At 35.6% G+C, this 19,915-nt stretch overlaps 2 protein-coding genes across 2 annotated transcripts; both read right to left on the reverse strand.

Annotated features, from left to right (window-relative positions):
- Nucleotides 1-12,516: 12,516 nt before the first annotated feature.
- LOC126723472 (uncharacterized) lies at nt 12,517-17,912 on the reverse strand. The gene is made up of 5 exons (XM_050426893.1): nt 17,357-17,912; nt 13,492-13,582; nt 13,167-13,399; nt 12,876-13,079; nt 12,517-12,780 (listed from the first exon to the last, which is right to left on the reverse strand). The coding sequence occupies exons 2-5, from the start codon at nt 13,565-13,567 to the stop codon at nt 12,646-12,648; spliced, it is 648 nt and encodes a 215-aa protein (XP_050282850.1). The 5' UTR covers nt 13,568-13,582; nt 17,357-17,912; the 3' UTR covers nt 12,517-12,645.
- LOC126723471 (putative RING-H2 finger protein ATL69) lies at nt 16,330-19,054 on the reverse strand. The gene is made up of 2 exons (XM_050426892.1): nt 18,433-19,054; nt 16,330-16,670 (listed from the first exon to the last, which is right to left on the reverse strand). The coding sequence occupies exons 1-2, from the start codon at nt 18,969-18,971 to the stop codon at nt 16,460-16,462; spliced, it is 750 nt and encodes a 249-aa protein (XP_050282849.1). The 5' UTR covers nt 18,972-19,054; the 3' UTR covers nt 16,330-16,459.
- Between the last annotated feature and the right edge of the window lie 861 nt (nt 19,055-19,915).

Genomic DNA, 19,915 nt, shown 5'->3' on the forward strand with positions numbered 1-19,915 from the left:
TTGCAAGTCTTTATAGACTCTTGTAATCTTGTCACTATGATCTTTGTTGGAAAGTTTGTTTCTGCTTGTCGTATCGAACAAAGTCTCCTTTTTCTTTTTTCAATTTTTGTTATTGGAATTTAATTTTTCAAAACTAAAAAAATCTAATTAAATACATGAATTCTTGTCAAGAGTTTTGTGTTTCAATGACACTTTATTCTCTCGGTAGAAATAATCTAGATTTGAATTCGATCTCCTCTAATTATTGTAAACAAGATGAGGGGTAAAACAAAGGTATTTCGGTTTGGATCAGGAGGTATTAAGAATGCAAAGAAGTGTTGCATATCTCAAGCCACACAGCTAGCTAGTAGTGTAGCTGGGACTGATGAAGGAAGCACTAGCTCAGCCACAAGACCAGCAGTCAGTGCAGCATTTGCTGATGAGGTACGCACTGATCAGACTACCAAGCTAGCATCAAAGGACAAGATCAACTCAGCAATCTTGGAAATGATTGAGTCCATGCCACATCATGAGTTCTTCATCCAGGATCATTGAAGAAGTTAATTCCACAAATCTAGGAGTTAGTTACTTAGGCTTGCCACGTGTACAGCCACCAGAAAATTCAAATAACTGATTTTGGCGCCAATAGTTGAGTTAGTTATTTCTCTGTGTATATAAACAGAGTAATGTGTAGATGTTTATTCATTCAATTCATTTCATTGTAATTCATTCTTCAATCAATGAAATTCTCTCTATTCTATTTAGTTTCTCTGTTTCTTTACATGGTATCAGAGCCCTAGCATGTGCTAGCTTCGCTTCTTGTTACAAACTTTTCTTGTTTGCCAAACAGAGAATACTTCAAGAGTTTTCCTTGAATTCTGATTTTGCAAGATCTTAATTCATCTCTGTTGATATTGAATCTTGTCTTTCGATTCCATTTCCAATTTCATTAGAAGTTTCATTCAAGCTTCGTGAAAATCATCAATGGCCTCTGTTGAAGGAAGTGACTCTGATCCTACGCACAATCAATCCACACACCAAGCTCCTCAGTCTAACACAGAAATCAATTCTCCCAATCGGTTTTTCCTTAGTGCAAGTGAGAATCCTGGAAATATCTTAGTCACTCAACCACTCTTGGGGATGAGGAACTATCAATCTTGGTCTAGGGCTATGGTTCTAGCATTGACTGCCAAGAAAAAGATAGGATTCGTGAATGGCAAGATTGTAAAGCCTGAAGATGATTCTCCTCTGTATGAAGATTGGGAAAGTTGTAACACAATGGTGCTTTCTTGGTTGATCAACTCTATGCATGATGATGTTTCAAGTGGCATCATGTACTGTGAGACTGCAAGGGAGATGTGGCTGGAGTTACAGCGTGTGTTTTCACAAGGAAATGGACCAAAGGTTTATAATCTTCAGCAAGAGATTTCACAGATAACTCAGGGGCAATTATCAGTGACTGAGTACTATTCTAAATTCAAGAAGCTTTGGGATCAATTGATTCATTATGAACCTTTACCAGCCTGCTCTTGTGGAGCAATGAAAACTCTGAGCATTGCACATGAGAAATCCTATGTGATGAGGTTCTTGATGGGACTCAGTGAGAATTTCGAGACAGTGAGGAGTCACATTCTCATGCTTGAACCATTTCCTTCAATGAGCAAGGTATATGCTCTGGTTCTCCAAGAAGAATCTCACAAAGGCATTGGCCATGGCTCTACCTTCACACCTAAGCCTGATTCAGTGGCAATGTATGCCAATACCAGGGGATATTCAGGCAATAAAGGTGGTTTCAAGAAGGAAAGACCTTTGTGTACCCATTGTAACATGCTTGGACATACTATGGACAAGTGTTACAAGCTCCACGGGTATCCACCAGGTTACAAGCACAAAGGGAAGCCTAATTCCAATGCTAACCAAGTTTCATATCCTCAAGGTCAAGCTGTTGAGGTTCCTTCTAATGCATCTGTTCAGTGTCCTATTTCTAAGGCACAGTGTGAACAATTACTTGCTCTATTCAATTCTGGGACTGGTCAAGGTGCTAATCACCATGTTGCAAGTGTTAGTACAAGTGCTGCTGTCTCTAGCATGCTTTCTGGAGCTACTGGTTCGCATGCTGCAACTGGTGTGCCTTCCACATCTATGACATCTTCAGACTATACTCAATCTACCTTTGTTGACACCATGTCAGGTATCAATCCTTTGCTTCATTTTTCCCCTTCCTTGAAGCATTCAATCTTTTCTGCTAAAGTAGCTGATAGGGATGTCTTTTGTGCCACTGATTGGGTCATAGACACAGGGGCTACAGATCATATGGTCCATTCTATTGCATGTTTCACCACTATCACTGCTACCCTAAACACCTTTGTCAATTTACCTAATGGTGAAGTTGCTTCTGTTACTCATGTTGGCATTGTGAAGATATCAGAACACCTTATACTTCACAATGTTCTTTGTGTCCCATCTTTTAGTTTCAATCTCATCTCTGTCAGTCAGTTAGTTAAGTCCACTGCTTGTTGCCTTATTTTCCTTGGACATTGTTGCTTTATCCAGGACCTTGCTCATTGGAGCACACTTGGTCTGGGTAGAGAAAGCAATGGACTTTACTTGCTGGACAAGAGCTACATTTCTTCACCATCTGTTGCTGCTTCTGTACATAGTCCTCAAGTTCACATCTGGCACTCCAGATTGGGCCACCTGTCAAATGCCAAATTGGCTTCAATAAAATCTAGTGATGTACCTAGTTTCATTTCTATTGAGACCCTTGATTGTAACATTTGTCCCCTTGCAAAACAAAAACGTTTACCCTTTAATAAAAGCTCTCATTTGTCTAAATCTTGCTTTGAGTTGATTCATTGTGATTTGTGGGGACCCTTCTCGGTTTCTACCATTGATCATTGCAAGTATTTTTTAACCATTGTTGATGACTATTCTAGAACCACTTGGGTTTATCTGTTAAAGCATAAGTCTCAAACACAATCTGTTTTAGAACAATTTTGCACTATGGTGGAGACTCAATTTTGTAAGAAAATTAAAACTCTAAGGTCTGACAATGGGACTGAATTCATCATGAAAGATTTTTTTGCAAAAAGGGGCATCTTACATCATTTGAGTTGTGTTGAAACCCCTCAACAAAATGCTATTGTTGAGAGGAAGCACCAACACATCTTAAATGTGGCAAGAGCTCTCATGTTTCAATCCCATTTACCTTTGCATTTGTGGGGTCATGCTATACTAGCTGCTGTGTACTTAATCAACAGAACCCCTTCATCTGTTTTGTCAAATCAGATTCCTTATGAAGTTTTATTTGGTCATCCACCTAGCTATGCACATCTTAAAGTGTTTGGTTGCTTATGCTTTGCTTCCACTCTTTCAAATCATAGGTCTAAATTTGCCCCTAGAGCTGTTAGGTGTGTCTTCTTGGGATATCCTTTTGGGGTTAAAGGATATAAGGTTCTTGATTTGTCTACTAACAAGGTGTTCCTTTCTAGAGATGTGGTTTTCCATGAAAATTCTTTCCCTTTTGCTTCTATTTCACCTCATAATGCAGATCCTTTCCTATCATCTGCTGTGGAAGCTTCTTGTTCTGCTGGTGTTGCTGATTTTGTTACTCCTGTCAGCATTTCTGAACCCTCTTCCATGGATTTTACTGATCCACCTTCTTCTTCTCATCAGCATGTTCCACTTGTCTTGTCTTCTAATCCTATTTCTTCTTCTAGTCCTATACAGATGTGTCATTCTGATGCAGTACCTTCTTCATCACCACCAGTTGCTTCAGTGCCTCCAGTGCCTCTAAGGAAGTCCACTAGGGATATCAGACCTCCTGCTTATTTGCAGGACTATGCTTGTACTGCCATTGCACCTGGTGCTCCTTATGCTCTTGATCAATGTCTTACATATTCTCACTTGGAGCCATGCTACCATTCTTATTTGCTGGCAGTTACTTCTAGTCCTAAAGAGCCTTCAAATTTCTCCCAAGCTGTTCAAGATCCACTTTGGAGGGCTGCCATGGACAAAGAAATCCAGGCCCTTGAACAGAATCATACTTGGACTGTGACTACCTTGCCTCCTGGTAAGCTTCCCATTGGCTGCAAATGGGTTTATAAAGTCAAGCTTAACCCTGATGGAAGTGTTGAAAGGTTCAAAGCTAGGCTGGTTGCAAAGGGGTATACTCAAAGGGAAGGTCTTGATTTTCTTGAAACCTTCTCTCCTGTTGCTAAAACAGTTTCAGTGAGGGTCTTGATTGCTCTTGCTGCTGCCAAGCAATGGCCTTTGCACCAATTGGACATCAACAATGCCTTTTTGCATGGTGATTTGGATGAAGAGGTTTATATGTCATTGCCACCTGGTTTTCTCAGTAAGGGGGAGTGTGTTTCAGATTCTTCCACTGCTCCTAAGGTGTGCAAATTGTTTAAATCTCTTTATGGGTTGAGACAAGCTTCAAGGCAATGGTACACTAAGCTATCAACAACAATAAAGGAGCTTGGTTTTGTTCAATCTCAGGCTGATCATTCCTTATTTGTGCACAGCAAAGGGTCCTTGTTCACTGCTCTGTTGGTCTATGTTGATGATATGGTGATCACTGGCAATGATCATGCCTGTGTTGTCTCTCTCAAGTCCATTCTTGATCAAAAGTTTGGTATTAAAGACTTGGGATCACTCAAGTATTTCTTGGGTTTAGAGATTGCAAGGAACAAGAGTGGGATCAGCTTAACACAGAGGAAGTATGCCTTGGAAGTGCTTGAAGAAACTGGTATGACAGGGTGTAAACCAGTCCAAACCCCAATGGAACAGCAACTGAAGTTGTCTAAAGGCAGTGGAGACTTACTTACCAATCCAGGACAGTATAGAAGGCTCATTGGGAAGCTTATGCACTTGACCTTGAGCAGACCGGATATCACATATGCAGTTCATAGACTCAGCCAGTTCTTAGCACAGCCTAGAGCACCACACATGAAAGCAGCCTCTAGAATACTTCAATACATAAAAGGAACACCTGGTCAAGGTGTTTTCTTTCCCACTAAATCTGATCTACACCTAAAAGCATACTGTGATGCTGATTGGGCAGGGTGTCCTGACACAAGAAAGTCTCTAACAGGCTATTGTGTGTTCCTTGGTGATGCCTTAGTGTCTTGGAGGTCTAAGAAGCAAAGCATAGTCTCTAGGTCTAGTGCAGAAGCTGAATATAGAGCTATGGCTAACACCACATGTGAATTGACTTGGATTTTGCATCTGCTACAAGATTTACATGTCAAACATGATCAGCCTGTGTTGATGTACTGTGACAACCAGGCAGCAATCCATATAGCAGCTAATCCAGTGTTCCATGAGAGGTCAAAACACATAGAAGCTGACTGCCATATTGTAAGGAATAAGATCCTTGAGGGTGCACTCAAAACCTTCCATGTTTCGACTAAGAATCAGTTGGCAGATGTGTTTACCAAGGCCTTGGGAGTGGAGAGTTTTTTAAGGCTAATTAGAAGACTAAGTGTCATAAATATTTTTGCTTCTCATGTGGAATATCCTCATACTGGTATGGAAGATCAACAGGCAAGAGCTGTACTCTTGAGGGGGAGTATTAAGAATGCAAAGAAGTGTTGCATATCTCAAGCCACACAGCTAGCTAGTAGTGTAGCTGGGACTGATGAAGGAAGCACTAGCTCAGCCACAAGACCAGCAGTCAGTGCAGCATTTGCTGATGAGGTACGCACTGATCAGACTACCAAGCTAGCATCAAAGGACAAGATCAACTCAGCAATCTTGGAAATGATTGAGTCCATGCCACATCATGAGTTCTTCATCCAGGATCATTGAAGAAGTTAGTTCCACAAATCTAGGAGTTAGTTACTTAGGCTTGCCACGTGTACAGCCACCAGAAAATTCAAATAACTGATTTTGGCGCCAATAGTTGAGTTAGTTATTTCTCTGTGTATATAAACAGAGTAATGTGTAGATGTTTATTCATTCAATTCATTTCATTGTAATTCATTCTTCAATCAATGAAATTCTCTCTATTCTATTTAGTTTCTCTGTTTCTTTACAGGAGGAAAAATAAATAAATAAATAAAACAGGATGTGTTTAGCTTTGGTATGGTAATTAATATTAAGCTCATATAGTGGCACCAAATAGGGTTTAATCAGGTTGTCAAATGGCTATCTAAATCCAATTCTGCATTATCTCACTTTAGAGATTGTCGAGTGAGTGACTCACAAAATCTCTGCCTACTTTAATATTTCACAAAAGCGATCTTAAGCCTTCAAACTCTTTCAACATTTTGACAAACTTTCATGCTCATAATCCTAACTCAAAGGTATTGAAATGTTACCCCTGATTTTTTCATATATGGAATATGCCACCCTAAACTAACAATATAATAAATCAATAGCAAAAAGAAACATGATTAGAAAATTCCTAAAGTCTTAAAATAGAAAGTAAAATTAAGTTAAATCGACAAATAAAATTTAATAAAAGCATATTATGTTTGAAGGAGATTTAACTTATTAAAAAAATAAAAAATAAAAGAGACCAAGTGATTGGTTTTGAGGCTTGAAACATGGAAGGAGTATAGAACATGATCAAAATCCAATCGGTGAGACAAAATATGCACCAATATATAATGCGACAAAACATTTTGATCCTCAAGAGAAATGAGGAAGTGATAGACTACAAATATGGAGTTGGTGAACTGTGCTTGCGACAAAATCACAAAATCCATTTGGTGAGAAAATTGTGGCAGAAGATAAACCATGAAATCCTCGATATTGCTTGAGATTAGGAATGAAAATGTAGATTTATTTTATGGTAATCAGTGTGTTCCTTGATAATGACATGGAAATTTGTTCATGACAATGAGATTTGATGGCATATTTTGGGTGACCAGTCCACTATACTGCACTGTTGCTATCATGAAACAAGATTTTATTAGTGACTACGTTTATTGATCCCCACATTGAGGTTAATCAGCGGTGGGATTGGCTGAGTTGAATTCATGATCGGCCACTTTCTGTGCACCTGAGATGGATTATATGTTAAAGATAGTCATGGTGATAGTGGCATAGTGCCACGCATGATGGCAATAATGCAGCAATAATGTTGTGCGACATAAACAGGTCACAACATTTTGCCATAATTATCTTACGTGGTAAATTATAACTGACAGTTTATTGCTTTTACATGAATTCACTATTTTTTTCTTCATTACTCACAATCTACCACAACGTGAACACTTGTGAAAAATCTTGTGTTTTTTTTTTTTTTCCAATGATACTAGAATTTTTGTTATTTCAACTTACCAATAATCATGAAGCATGAGAAGGTTAGATGAATGTTTGGTGATTTCTATGCATTTTTCGTTTAATTTAGCTTTCTCAGAAATACTTGAAGAGCATATCTACGTCCCTGGTATTTTCCTTTTTTGGTCAATGTGGAATTCCATAGCATATGTTCCTTGTGATTGAATATTGTAGTCGTCTTACGAGCAGTGAGCACCCCAGCTCGAAGTCTATTTTTGTGAAGCAGGATGATCATGTTACACGTTGTAGACTCATCCTTCACATAATTAAGCTCATGTTTTTATTTGGATCAAGGGCTATTATTGGTTTTGTTGTAAAGTTTCCTATTGTTTGTCAATGATGTAAATTCAATATTATAATGTGTAAGAAAATACCTAGACATGTTACAAATAATTAATAGTACTTTAAAAAATAAGAAGGGTTGAAAAGAACCAATAAAATGATTGTGATGTTTATTTATTTTTGCACCTATCTATAACAAATTAAGCAATTTGTGTATACTCTTTAAAATTTATAAAGATGACAAATTTTCTTAAAATGCACACGCAAGAAAATTATTATATTAAGTTTTAACTTGCTTTAATATTAAAATTTGTATTCTTCTCTCTCTCTCTCTCTCTCACATAAACATTTTGAATTTTTCTTAATTGGTATATCAGATTCATATATGGTTCCACCTAGAAGTGAAATCATCAACAACAAGTCTTAATCCTAAATTTTTTTTGGCCACTATAGATCATCAATAAGTTAGTTAAGGTCAACCACATGCCTCTACTAAACAAATTGAAGAAAATTTTCAGTGCTCTAAATTCTAAACTACAGTTCACTCATACATAAATGCCACTACCACTGTATAGAGTGGAAAGTTGGCTCCATAAGTAATTGTAATTTCCATAGAAATAGTAATTTCTCATAAATCATGCTCAAGTTTAGGGCTGTGATTATGTTGACTTGTACAAACGAATTCCTTCTTATGCTCGTATAATATAAGTTGCTCTTTTTTGAATTTGATATACAAATATATAGCATGGCAAGTATGATACCTTCTCAACAATTTACCATGAGGTGCATACTATTACTAAGAGTAATGTAACCTAATTGGTTGGTACTTTTTTGGTGTTTCTTACTGAAACATTTAGGGGTTCAAAATCTCCACTTCCAACTATTAAACTATCAAAAAAAAAAAAAAAAAAAAGAGAGAGAAAGAGGTGCATAGTATTATTTCTCGTTTGCCCCATACTACTGGTACATACTATGTTTTTTTTTAGACAGGCCCACAAGCAAAGCAAACTGGGTTGGACTGTCTTCACAGGGTTAAGCTAGAACAGAACTTGGGAGAAAATAAACTAATGTTTTGATGACAGGCCCATTTCATTTTGGGCCACAGTAATTTAGGTGGACCTTAGCTCCCCCTATGTCCCTATGTGGTCAATATTCCATTATTCATTTTCTCTTTTGTTTTTTGTTTTAGGGCCAAGCAGGCCCATTATCTTTTTAGCTCCTCCAGCTTTTTCCTGCTTGCAAAGTAGCCGTTGGATAGTTTTTAAGATACTTGAATAAAATAAATTTGACTGCATAAAGCAGGGTTGGCTTGTACGTAGTGATAAAGTGCGAAAACAAGAGCAAATGAACTCAAAAGTCTGAAAGCAGTTAAAAGGGTCAACATTATATTTACTTGAGAGTCTCCGGCTTCATCTCTCCAAGATGCACAGTTCTCAAATCTTGGGTTTCAAGGTCCTTGTAATTTTTTTTTTTTTTTTTTTTTTTTTTTTTTTTTGAGAAGAAAGGTCCTTGTGATTTAACAATAATGTAAACATCTTATTTTGTTTCTCAATTATGATGCATACCTCTTATGCACGTTGCATCAACACTGTAAATAGAAAATGGCAAATCCTTCTCAAATTGATAGCGTGTGTTAAATATTAGCTATGATATACCATATTAAATATGCTAGTATGGATGCAAAAGCAGAAACTTAAAGTATAGAATACAAGAATACAAGAATTACGTGGTTTAGCCTTACGGCTTATGTTTACGGAGGAAACTTTTAAGAACTACATCTTTATTATGTAAGAGCGTAGTACAAAACCTATGTTATAATGAACATAACATGGGTATATATAGTAAACTAAACCCTAGACTAATAGACTTCTAATATAAATATGAGACTTAGCTTACACACAAAATAGAATTAGGCTTTGGCCTATGCTAGTGGGCTAATATATTTCTAATAGAGTGGTTGTTTATGTGAAAGATTTTCACAATTCGCTCCAATACCAATGGGCTTGGTTTATGATCGAATGCTATAAAAGATTTATACCCCCTCATCCTTCACCAATTGGTCGTTTGATGGATCGGTAAGGCACATGATCCGACAAATAGTATCAGAGCCCAGTCATAGGTTTGAGTCATTAGAACCGCATTGTGAGGGATTTTCACATTTCGCTCCAATACCAATGGGCTTGATCTACAATCGAATGCTATAAAAGATTCACTACAACAAATTTGACTTTTTTCAAGGGTCAAAACCCTTAAAAAAAAAGTATTAAAAACCCTTGAAAAAATTTATTTTAAGAGTCCAATTGACCCTTGATAACCTTCGAAATATATACCGTCTAAAAGGAAATTTTAACGGCCTTCGTGGCCCTTAAAATAAGTGCTCTAATCTTATTTTGAGGGTCAAGAGACCCTTAAATAACCTTTTACCAAGGTCTAAAAAAATTATATCGACAACCCTTGATAAATAAGGTTATTTAAGGGGTCACTTGTTTGTGGGTATTTTTGGTATATTCCAATCTCCTAGTTTCTGATCTAGGTCTGAAAGCTGGTACAACTCCATGTTGATCGTTCCATCATCTTGTGGAATCTCAGGGAGGGATGTACTGCTAGATCTAATGCTGGTGGATGAATCACTCCTTCTAAACATCCTATTCATCATTCTGGATTAAAAGCTTGGTGAATACAGGTGGTACGAAGATGTGTTCACCACCAGAGTCATGCATAGAAGCGATTGTAACTCTCCATTTTGGAAGGAGAAGTTCATCAATGGCTTACCCACATTGTTTGGACAGAAGGTCAAAGAAACCCTTGCCGGTCCCTTAGGTGTGTGTATATATATATATATATATATATATACACACACACATACACAAAAATTCATAATTGTATGAATTTATATGATACCAAAAGTCAGATTTACCCGATCAATATTTATTTAATCTAATTCAATAGTCAACAGGGGCAAGAGTTTTAAATTGTTAAAACAAGGTTCTTTGCACAATCTGACATGGTAGTAGGTGAACATAACAAATCCTAATACATCCTATATAAGGCCAAAGGTAATGAAAGGAAATAAACATCGGTTACATGCACAGCTTTATATACGTGTCCCTTCCCAAATTCTAAATTCTTCACATGTTTCCTTATATCAGCAACCCAAATTAACAGCAAAGCCACATGAAAAAAACAAAAATGGAAATTTCACAATCAGACTAAAGAAACAAAATATCACAACATTGAACTTTCAACAGATAAATCAGATATACATCAACACCAGACTTTTTTCTTCTCTGGCCTACATATAAAAGGGTCAACATATGAATTGCATTATAAACCGTAAGATCATATGATCTTAAAGATACACTGTTTCTTATTCCGGTCCAATCATTATGGACGCTATTGATGTTTTTGTTGCTACCACTACTCAAACTAATCCAAAAATTAATGGAAAGAAAATTTAGAAATCAAAGGCTACATTTTACTTTCTATCAAGGATATTTCATTGCTTAAGACTTCTTTTCATTATCAACAAAATATGCATTTCGATCTATTCACAACTAGACACCGAGTTTTTTAGTTACATTTGAGTTATCATTTTTCAATTACAAATAAAGTTAGATCTCAGTTTCCGGAGAGCCACACCAATTACCGAGACAACATATGAATTTGGGACCAAGGATATTTTCAAAGATTTTTCAAGATAAGGATTGCAAAAGCAAACTAGTACCAACAGCTCAACAAGTCATTCCAAATTTATCCAATAGTACTAAAACAGTGACTAGCTTGAGATGATCTTCATACCTTAGTGATCACTACTAGATTAGGCTGATTGCGAGATGATACAACTCAACATTTGCATCATCATATTGTCATAATGTGCTTTTTGTGCTGCCATTTGACTAGCTTGTTGTTCCTCAAAATGTCTTCTTTGTTCTGCCATTTGAATAGCTTGTTGTTCAAGCATGCTCTTGAGGTGTTTTACTTCTTCTTTCAACTTTGCATCAGCCTCTATTTTTTTGTGTTCAAATTCTAAGCGTTTTTGTTCAGATTCTAAGCATTTTTGTTCAGATTCTTGGAGTCGCTTCTCAAGATCATACATTCTAGATGAGGAACCCCATAACATGGTAGGAGTGACTCCAGCCCCATAGCCACGAACTCGTCCATGATGCTTAGGTCCAAACACCTCCACAAACATTTGATCTTGAGATATTTGCAATGCCCCCTCATTCACTTGAGTAGTAAGATTCCTCAATGCCGCCTAAAAAGAAAAGTAACTTACAACAAAACCACATAAAAATATACTATCTATATTAATATAATTAGAGGATTTCGTACCAATGCATCTTGTGTTGGTTCATTTACTGCCTGCCCATTAGCTTGCACATGGGTGATGTCAAATAATTCAATTCTACTAGGGCTATGACCTGTCTTCTCTTTCTATCATTTGACAAAACAAATAGAAAGCATATAGTAATTAAGTATTGAAGATGAATAATGCAATAACTCAGCAAAACAAAGTCAAATAACAACAAATAGAAAGCATTCCAATAGTGATAGTAATAGATAGAAAAAACAAAATGGGGTGGTATAGGTAGAGGTGTTGAGTGGCTAAGAAGCTGCTGATTGGCAATGAAAAGGAAATTTGCGCAAGTAACATACATGGTAAGAATCTTTTCAAAGTAACACTTAAGCAGTTAAGCTCTATGCACAATCAAGCTAAGGACCTGGGCAAGTGGAATTCAGCAGAGGCAATCAAAGAGACAGATATCCATGGTTGAATTTCTAAAATGGAAAATGAGAAAATTTCTGTGTGCTTGTTGGTCATAACTTATAACCATGACAAAACAGACTTAAAAAAAAACTATTCAAAAACTGGCAGCTACTAGTAATAACCTAATTAGACCTCAGAAAAACCCAAATTTAGAAAAGGGTCATACATTCATTGTAAATCGTGACTCCTTATCAGATAGACTGATGCAAGAGCATCTTATATTCAATCTTAAGATGTTAAGAAGTCAATCAAGTGGCTGCAAATTGATTGAGAAAAGTCCTTTTGAAGCTTACAGCCAAGACTAGTGGAAAATAGCAAAGCAGTTATGCAGCTTGGAAGAGTCTTATATGTTCAGTGGCAAATATCTCTTCTGCACTACGTTGTTGGAAACTTTTTGAACCAGAAGTGTGGATAATATTGTTTTTGTCCTGATTTTCCTTGTTTTTCAAACACATGTCCTACATTTAAGAATGATAAATCAATCTCATAAACCAACAAATACACAAGACAATAATTAAGAATAAATTTGATAATAAATTCTTTGTAATGGTACCATATAATCTTGCTTGCTCCACAGATCCACGAGACAATTCCAATCATCCTTCTCTAGTCCGGGTGGAACATTTGCTCGTGCCTCTTCTATTACTTCACCATATGGCTTAAACCACTTTTTCTTTAGGGAGTCACGATAATTCAAGTAAGAACTACCCATTTGTCGCCAAACCTCTTGCTTTCGACCCTCAACTTTGAAATACTCCTACAATAGAATGAAACATAAATACACAAATAAGAATATAATAAAAAAATCATAGAAGCTGCTACTAGATTTTATTATACTACTTACCAATATTTTATCAAAAAGCTTCCTTTTGTTGATATAGGGTACTTTTTTCCAATCTGTGAACTTTAGAGGTATATTTTGTTGTGCCCTAACAAGTTTTGTACATTCATTTATTAAATCACGAGCATGAGGCCCTACAGGTCTTCCATTTAGCCAACCAATCTCATATCTTTCCCCTTCCTTGAACTTTTTGGCCAATTTAAAATTCCGAGTAGGCCCTCGCCCTTTCTTCTTCCCTATGGGGAGAAAAATAAAGATCACCTTAACTTACTAGAATAGTATCTTCAATATAGTATTAAAAAACTTGAAAGCATAATTTAAAACTTACCTTGATGAGCCAAATCATTTCTACTTCCATTAGCATCACTTGTGCCAACTCCACCTTTGCTACCTCCGTTTGCCATTAGTAGAATCCCTTACTTTGATCAATCCAATATATGTTAGCACTATTCATCATATGCATATTTAATTAGTTTAGTTAATACATGCATATTACCATATAAATGAAATATATACATAAATACATGATATAAAACAAATGAACATGTAACTATTTAGATAAGTCAAGAACATAACTTTCAAGTAAATAAATTACATTCATTTTGAAACGTTTAATCTCATTAATTCATATCGACATCATTCATATCAACATCATCCATATCCATAAGTTTGCCAGGTATGTCAACCCTATCTAATGAAATAATAGCATCATCTTGATCATTAGTACTTATGAAACCCATTTGATGACCATGTGAATCATTCTGTTGGTATGGCTCTTGATCATCATCCTCTTCTTCTTCATCATTTTCCTCCTTTGGAGATGGCATATTGTAATAATTTCGAGGTTCTGTTTTTATAACAAAATGCCACTGAGGATTCCTTATGTTTTTCACATAAAATACTTGCTCGGCTTGACATGCTAACACAAAAAGTTCATTATTCTTTAATGAACGTGTTACATTCACAAGAGTTCGACCAAACTTGTCAACCATAATTCCTCTACCACGATGGTCAACATCCCTCCAATCACATTTAAACATTGCAATCTTTTTGCCTCCCATGTAGTGCAACTCAGTGATATCAATTAAAACACCGTAATAATCACGATTGTCCGTACTTGCATCTCCTTTTACCAAGACTCCACAACTTTGAGTTCTTCTATTACAATCGACTTCATTTTTTCGAAATCTAAAACCATTGACAATGTACCCATTCTAACATACAACTTTTTCTAATGGTCCACGAGCCAAATCTAAGAGTTGCTTGCTCACTTTCCTTTCATCATATAATTGAGTAATCTATTCAAAACAAGTTCAAAATCAATACATCATTATAATTGACTCAAATATTTGTGCCCCCTCATCCTTCACCAATTGATCGTTGGATGGATTAGTAAGGCACACGGTCCGACAGTTTACAAGATGCCCAACCCATATTTGTGAGATAAGGTAATCATTATTGTTTACCAGTTCTTTACTTGGGACAATAATCTACACTCCATGAGATACTACCTCATTTACTTGATGTTGGTGTAACTATGCGTAATTTGCAAGTTGTGTTGCTTGGATGTACATCCAAACTTATTATATACTTTGGGTACAACTAAATATTATAAATAAACTAAGAATATTTTTTTATGGAAAAAAATACATATGAAAAAAGTTGGTTAGATTCTCATTTTGAATAATCGAAATCATAACACTAGAAAATGTATTTAGTCTACTTGAGTTATGAATTTAATTTGTAATCATATCATCCGTCATTATCCGTGACTAATAACATCTTCCTTTATATTCTGAGCAACCTTCAAGAAGAACTAGTATTGACTCTCTCTCTCTCTCTCTCTTCTCTCTCTCTCTCAATATCCTCTTCTACTACATTCAATCTAAAATCTCAGAAATTATCCATAGACATTCATGTTGAGGTCCATAATTTTCTTTATGTGAACATAAAGGAAAAAATGACTTTTTTCATAAGTGCATGAATGTAAGAACATTATTAAGGAAAAAAAAATTCTTTTATCCAAATTTTAAAACAAGTTTAAGTTTTTTTTTTAATTATTTTTTTTTATATAGTTGCACAAATCTATTAAAAAATTTATAAAAGGGATGAAACTAACATAGCATGCTCATATATGATGGCATTAACCCAAAAAAAAATATGTTAATAGAGTGTTCAAGACCCCGTTTAAGATTTTCTTTTTACAGTTTTTTTTTCTATAAATGAGAAATTGTATTTCAAAGAACTTATTATTGCAAGTCAATGCAGAAACATTTCGGAAATCTTACTAAAACAGCCAGCAGCACAATGACATATTGTCAAACATATAATTTTCATAATTGAGCAACACTCTTAAAATTTGTTCATGAAAGGATGAAACATGGAAGGCATCTTATTGCATTAACAGTTGAGAGGGAAAACTTAGTTCATTTGGTTGGAGTAGATTCACTCTCTTTTTTTCCCCAAATTCCATCCTTTTGCCTCCTAAATTCAAGATTAAAGATGGGATGTGTATATAATTGTAAAATATATTAAAGTTTTAAAAATAAATTATTAAGTGCTTATCATTTTAATTTCAGGTACTTATCATTTCTTTCAATGAATAGGATAGATATTACATTCATGGTGAATATAAAATAAAAGGGAGTAAGGATTTGTTTCACTCATTTTTAAAAGAAAAAGAAATCTTGGCAACAATAGCCTAGAAGTTGATAATTAGGGGTGTCCACAGGTTGGCTCAGTTAAGTTTTGGACTCAACCCAGACCCAACCTTCTCACATCAAGTGGCAAGTGGAAAGACACGCCGCCAGCCGCCAATCGCCAACATCAATAGATCGAGTTGGTTTCAGGCTTGGATGGACGTCGGTTGGTTCAATCAGGGGTGGATGTCGTTAGATTCTACTGGAACTCGCTAAATTTGGGTGAAAAGTCAATGAAATTGGCTGAAATTTGGCTAGATTTGGTTGGATCTCACCATATCAAATCATGATCTTGTAAGATTTGACCAAAATTTATATATTATCGACCCGGTCAAGTGACTCGGGTTTTGGAAAAGGAAGCTTGTCACTCGACCCACCGGCGTTGATTCTTTGAGGTAGAGACCTGTGACCGGCTGGCAGGAGCTTCGAATCAAGCAAACTACAGGTCGGTTCCATCAATACCGTGGTTTTCAGTCGGGTTTGAACACCCTAGTTGATATATTAATAAGAAATGTTGGAATATAGGACTTTCAAATTATATAAGCAATCCCGGAATTTGTACACATTCTGTATAGTCATAATCATGAGGAAAAGTCTTTAAAGTGATTCCAAATTCCAATTGGTGAGGTCCGAGACTTGAACAAGGAGAAGCCAATTATTACCATGTGCTGTTGATGTTCTGGCTAGTGAACATTTCATTAGTGACCCATCTCTTTTCCTTGTCGTTGACCCCGTTAAAAACGGCACCCTTTTCATTGTCGTCCAAATCAAACCCCACTTGTTCACTTTGTAAAAAGGCAAGGGACCCCTGATGATGAATAAATTAAAACAACATACCTAAATTCTCTTATCAAGTTTATTCCCAAGCCCTCAGTTTGTTTTGTATTGAGCCCTAATGTTAATTATCACTTCTTTTTTTGCTTGGGCTCAATTTATAAAAAAATAAAAAATAAAAAAAATGTTCAAGCTTAGCTTGTTTATAAACAAACAAACATTGACGAGTTTTTTTATAGAGTTAACTTTGAGTTATTTTATGAAAGGCTTGGTTTATTCACAACCCTAAATACATGCATGTCAAATCTAAATCCAAAGATCATATCATAAAAAAAATAAAATAAAATAAATCTAAATCCAAAGAGAAATGTATGCAAGTGTTTGTGGTTCCATAAAAGTAAGGAGCTTATTCAAGGGCTAAAAAAAATGGAATGATACAAATCAATGATTTTGACCAAACAGAAAATTATCAAATCTAAAAAGCTAAAATAAAAAATTTAAAATGTAAAGAGCTAAAATAAAAACAACCCTAAATTTTGAGGGTCACAAGTGTACTTTCTTTATATTTGTTGGTATGATTAACTGATAAAGTTGGAATATTATTCCTAATTGTTTAAATAATTTAATTTAAATCCCAATTTTTATTATTATATTGAATTTATTGTTTTCATACCACTTAGAAGTTTGAACAGATAACTGATCCAAATATTATTTTCATACCAATGTGAAGTTTGAACAAATAACTGCATCCAAATGACTGGAGAGATTGTTCCTAACGTCAACATAATAGAAAATATCAAAACATTTTTAATTTGCATGTGGCACAACATGAACAATTGGTTAACTTTGACATTACTCCATATCCGAAAAGTATCTCATGTGCCGAATATATGAGACCAATATTTCACTAATATGTGGGTCTCACACGTACGAGATCAATGTCTTACTAACATGAGAGTTTCACACGCATAAAATCCATGTATCAATGAAATATTGATCTCATACGTCTAACGCATAAAAAATATTTTTCCCCGTAACACATGCTACACCAAAGAGGGCAGGAATAATCTCTCCAACTACAACAGCATGGTACAACCATTCAGCAAAAGAAACTATAAATCTATAATAGAATGGCAGATGCTGCCATAATGAGATGATAAATCTGTAGCAGGAGCAGGAAATTCGTGCCCCATTAACTTCAACCGCAATCTAAGGCAACCCCACCAAATTATTTTATCAGTATGAATCTCACTTTCAATGTGAACTTACATGCAATTTATGGCCGAAAACCCAATCCAACTAAAGTATACCAAACCTTGGGTGGTTTATTGGTGCCGACCACTCCATATAATAAGGTCTCTATCAACTTTTCTTTCTACTTTGCTGAGAAATTAAATATGCACATTAATATGTATACCAAAAGATTATAATGGTTATGGACCCCATTTACATACACTCGAAAGCACAATAAATTTAGAGTTAGGTATTCTTGAGCCATTGGAATTGAAACACCTATCCCAAAAAACCCAAATGACCTCATGCTTACACGGTTTGTTCTCTTCACCTATCCCTAAATAGTGTGAAATATACATTGTACTATTAATAGTCTATTACTTTTGGTCCATACCACTACCTGTCATACACTCCCATCATAATAGTTTTACCCCTAAAAGTATGGTTAAATTGTTTCATACCCAACTACTCAATTAAACAAAGGAAATCTCAAAAAATGAAAAACCTCTATGTTTGTACCAATTTTTAACAAAAAAATAATAATGAAATTGATACAAAATCACCTGGCATGAAAGGCCAGTGGAACCAATTCTGACAAAGGAGTAGCAAGAGGTGTAGAGTTTCCTGATGGAGCAGGAGAATTTCGACACAAAGGACATGTAGCACTCATTTGGAGCCATTGATCAATGCAATTTGCATGGAAACAGTGATGGCACTCTGGAATGCACCTTATGGTATCTTTGGGCTGGTAGTCCGACAAGCAAATCGAACATGGGCCGTTGTTGGGCTTAGGCAGTCGTCGACTTTCACCAAGAACCATCTTTGGGTAAGACTCTATGTTGGGCCCATCTAAGCCCATCACTATCACTACAGGCTCTATCGAAATCCTCGTTGTAGATTGATGATTAGACCTTCTTCTTAAGATATTATTATCGTTACCACCACCACTATCATTACGACCGTTAGCTTTGATTCTAACGCACACATACGAAGCAAGCATGATAGTAGAGATGAGTACGAGAATACTCACGGCAATGGCGATGCCGTACCCGAGGCCGACACCGGTGGCGGCCGACGGCACAGGTGGATCAGCCGTGGACATATGAGTAAGAGAAGGAGAGAAGATCTTAGGCCAAAGAAAGTTGTGAGGCCTAAATCCTAATGTAAGAAGTGGGGAAGGATATAAAGATAGGAATGGAGAGGGTTTAAATAACGCTAAAAGGACAGGTGGGCCAAGGCCAGCCGGGGTCCGCGGGAAAAATTAAATGACTTTGGACTTTGGAGTTAACGATCAATGAGTATTGAAGTTACAATATTACCCATGCAATTGATATCCAAGAAATGGTAGGATCGGTAAAGTAGTCTTGAAAGTCCATTTTGTTTGTTGATCATATATTTTATTATGCACCAAAAGAGGCATGGATCATCATTCATCATGATTAATTGTTTGTTATCTACTATATTTCTTTGAAGGCCAGTTTGATTAGGTTTCTGATTCCAACTTTTGTATAAAAATTGGTCCTTAATTTTTGAGAGAGAGAGAGAGAAAAAAAAAATTTGGAGTATGTTCAATAAGGTGAGTGACATCTTAGCTAGAAAGTCTTAAAGCTTTTACTTTTGCTCTAAAGAAATAAAGAATCCAATACCTGAGTGCCTTTAAATTCTCCATTGTGGATCTCAAGACTAAGGAAGAAGATCATGTACGGCTTGTTTTGATTCTATTTAATTTAGTTTTTTATTAGTTGTTGAGAGAGTATATTTTATATTTTTTTTTTGTTGTTTTTTATAATACTATAAATTAACAAGGACAGAGGTAATAACTAAACTAAGTGCTACTATACTACCAAATACACTCAGAAAACAGTATCATGTAGTAATTAATATACACAATATTTTTACCAATGATGAAAATTTAACCCATTGTTAACACGTTGCAAAAATTTCGTCTATTTTAGTGTAAGAATTTACTTTTTATTTTAATTTTACGTGTTTACTTTTTAAAATATCTCACTTGAATGATCTATTTACACTACAATATATTAAAAT

The sequence above is a fragment of the Quercus robur genome, chromosome 4, assembly GCF_932294415.1.
Source record: "Quercus robur chromosome 4, dhQueRobu3.1, whole genome shotgun sequence".
NCBI lineage: Eukaryota > Viridiplantae > Streptophyta > Magnoliopsida > Fagales > Fagaceae > Quercus > Quercus robur.

Coding starts and splice junctions, on each gene's coding strand:
- LOC126723472 (XM_050426893.1), bottom strand. CDS start 13,567: ATGGCAAACGGAGGTAGCAAAGGTGGAGTTGGCACAAGTGATGCTAAT. Junction 13,080..13,166: donor AGCTTTTTGATAAAATATTG/GTAAGTAGTATA, acceptor ATTCTATTGTAG/GAGTATTTCAAAGTTGAGGG. Junction 12,781..12,875: donor GGAGCAAGCAAGATTATATG/GTACCATTACAA, acceptor TCTTAAATGTAG/GACATGTGTTTGAAAAACAA.
- LOC126723471 (XM_050426892.1), bottom strand. CDS start 18,971: ATGTCCACGGCTGATCCACCTGTGCCGTCGGCCGCCACCGGTGTCGGC. Junction 16,671..18,432: donor CCACTGGCCTTTCATGCCAG/GTGATTTTGTAT, acceptor ATTCATCATCAG/GGGTCCCTTGCCTTTTTACA.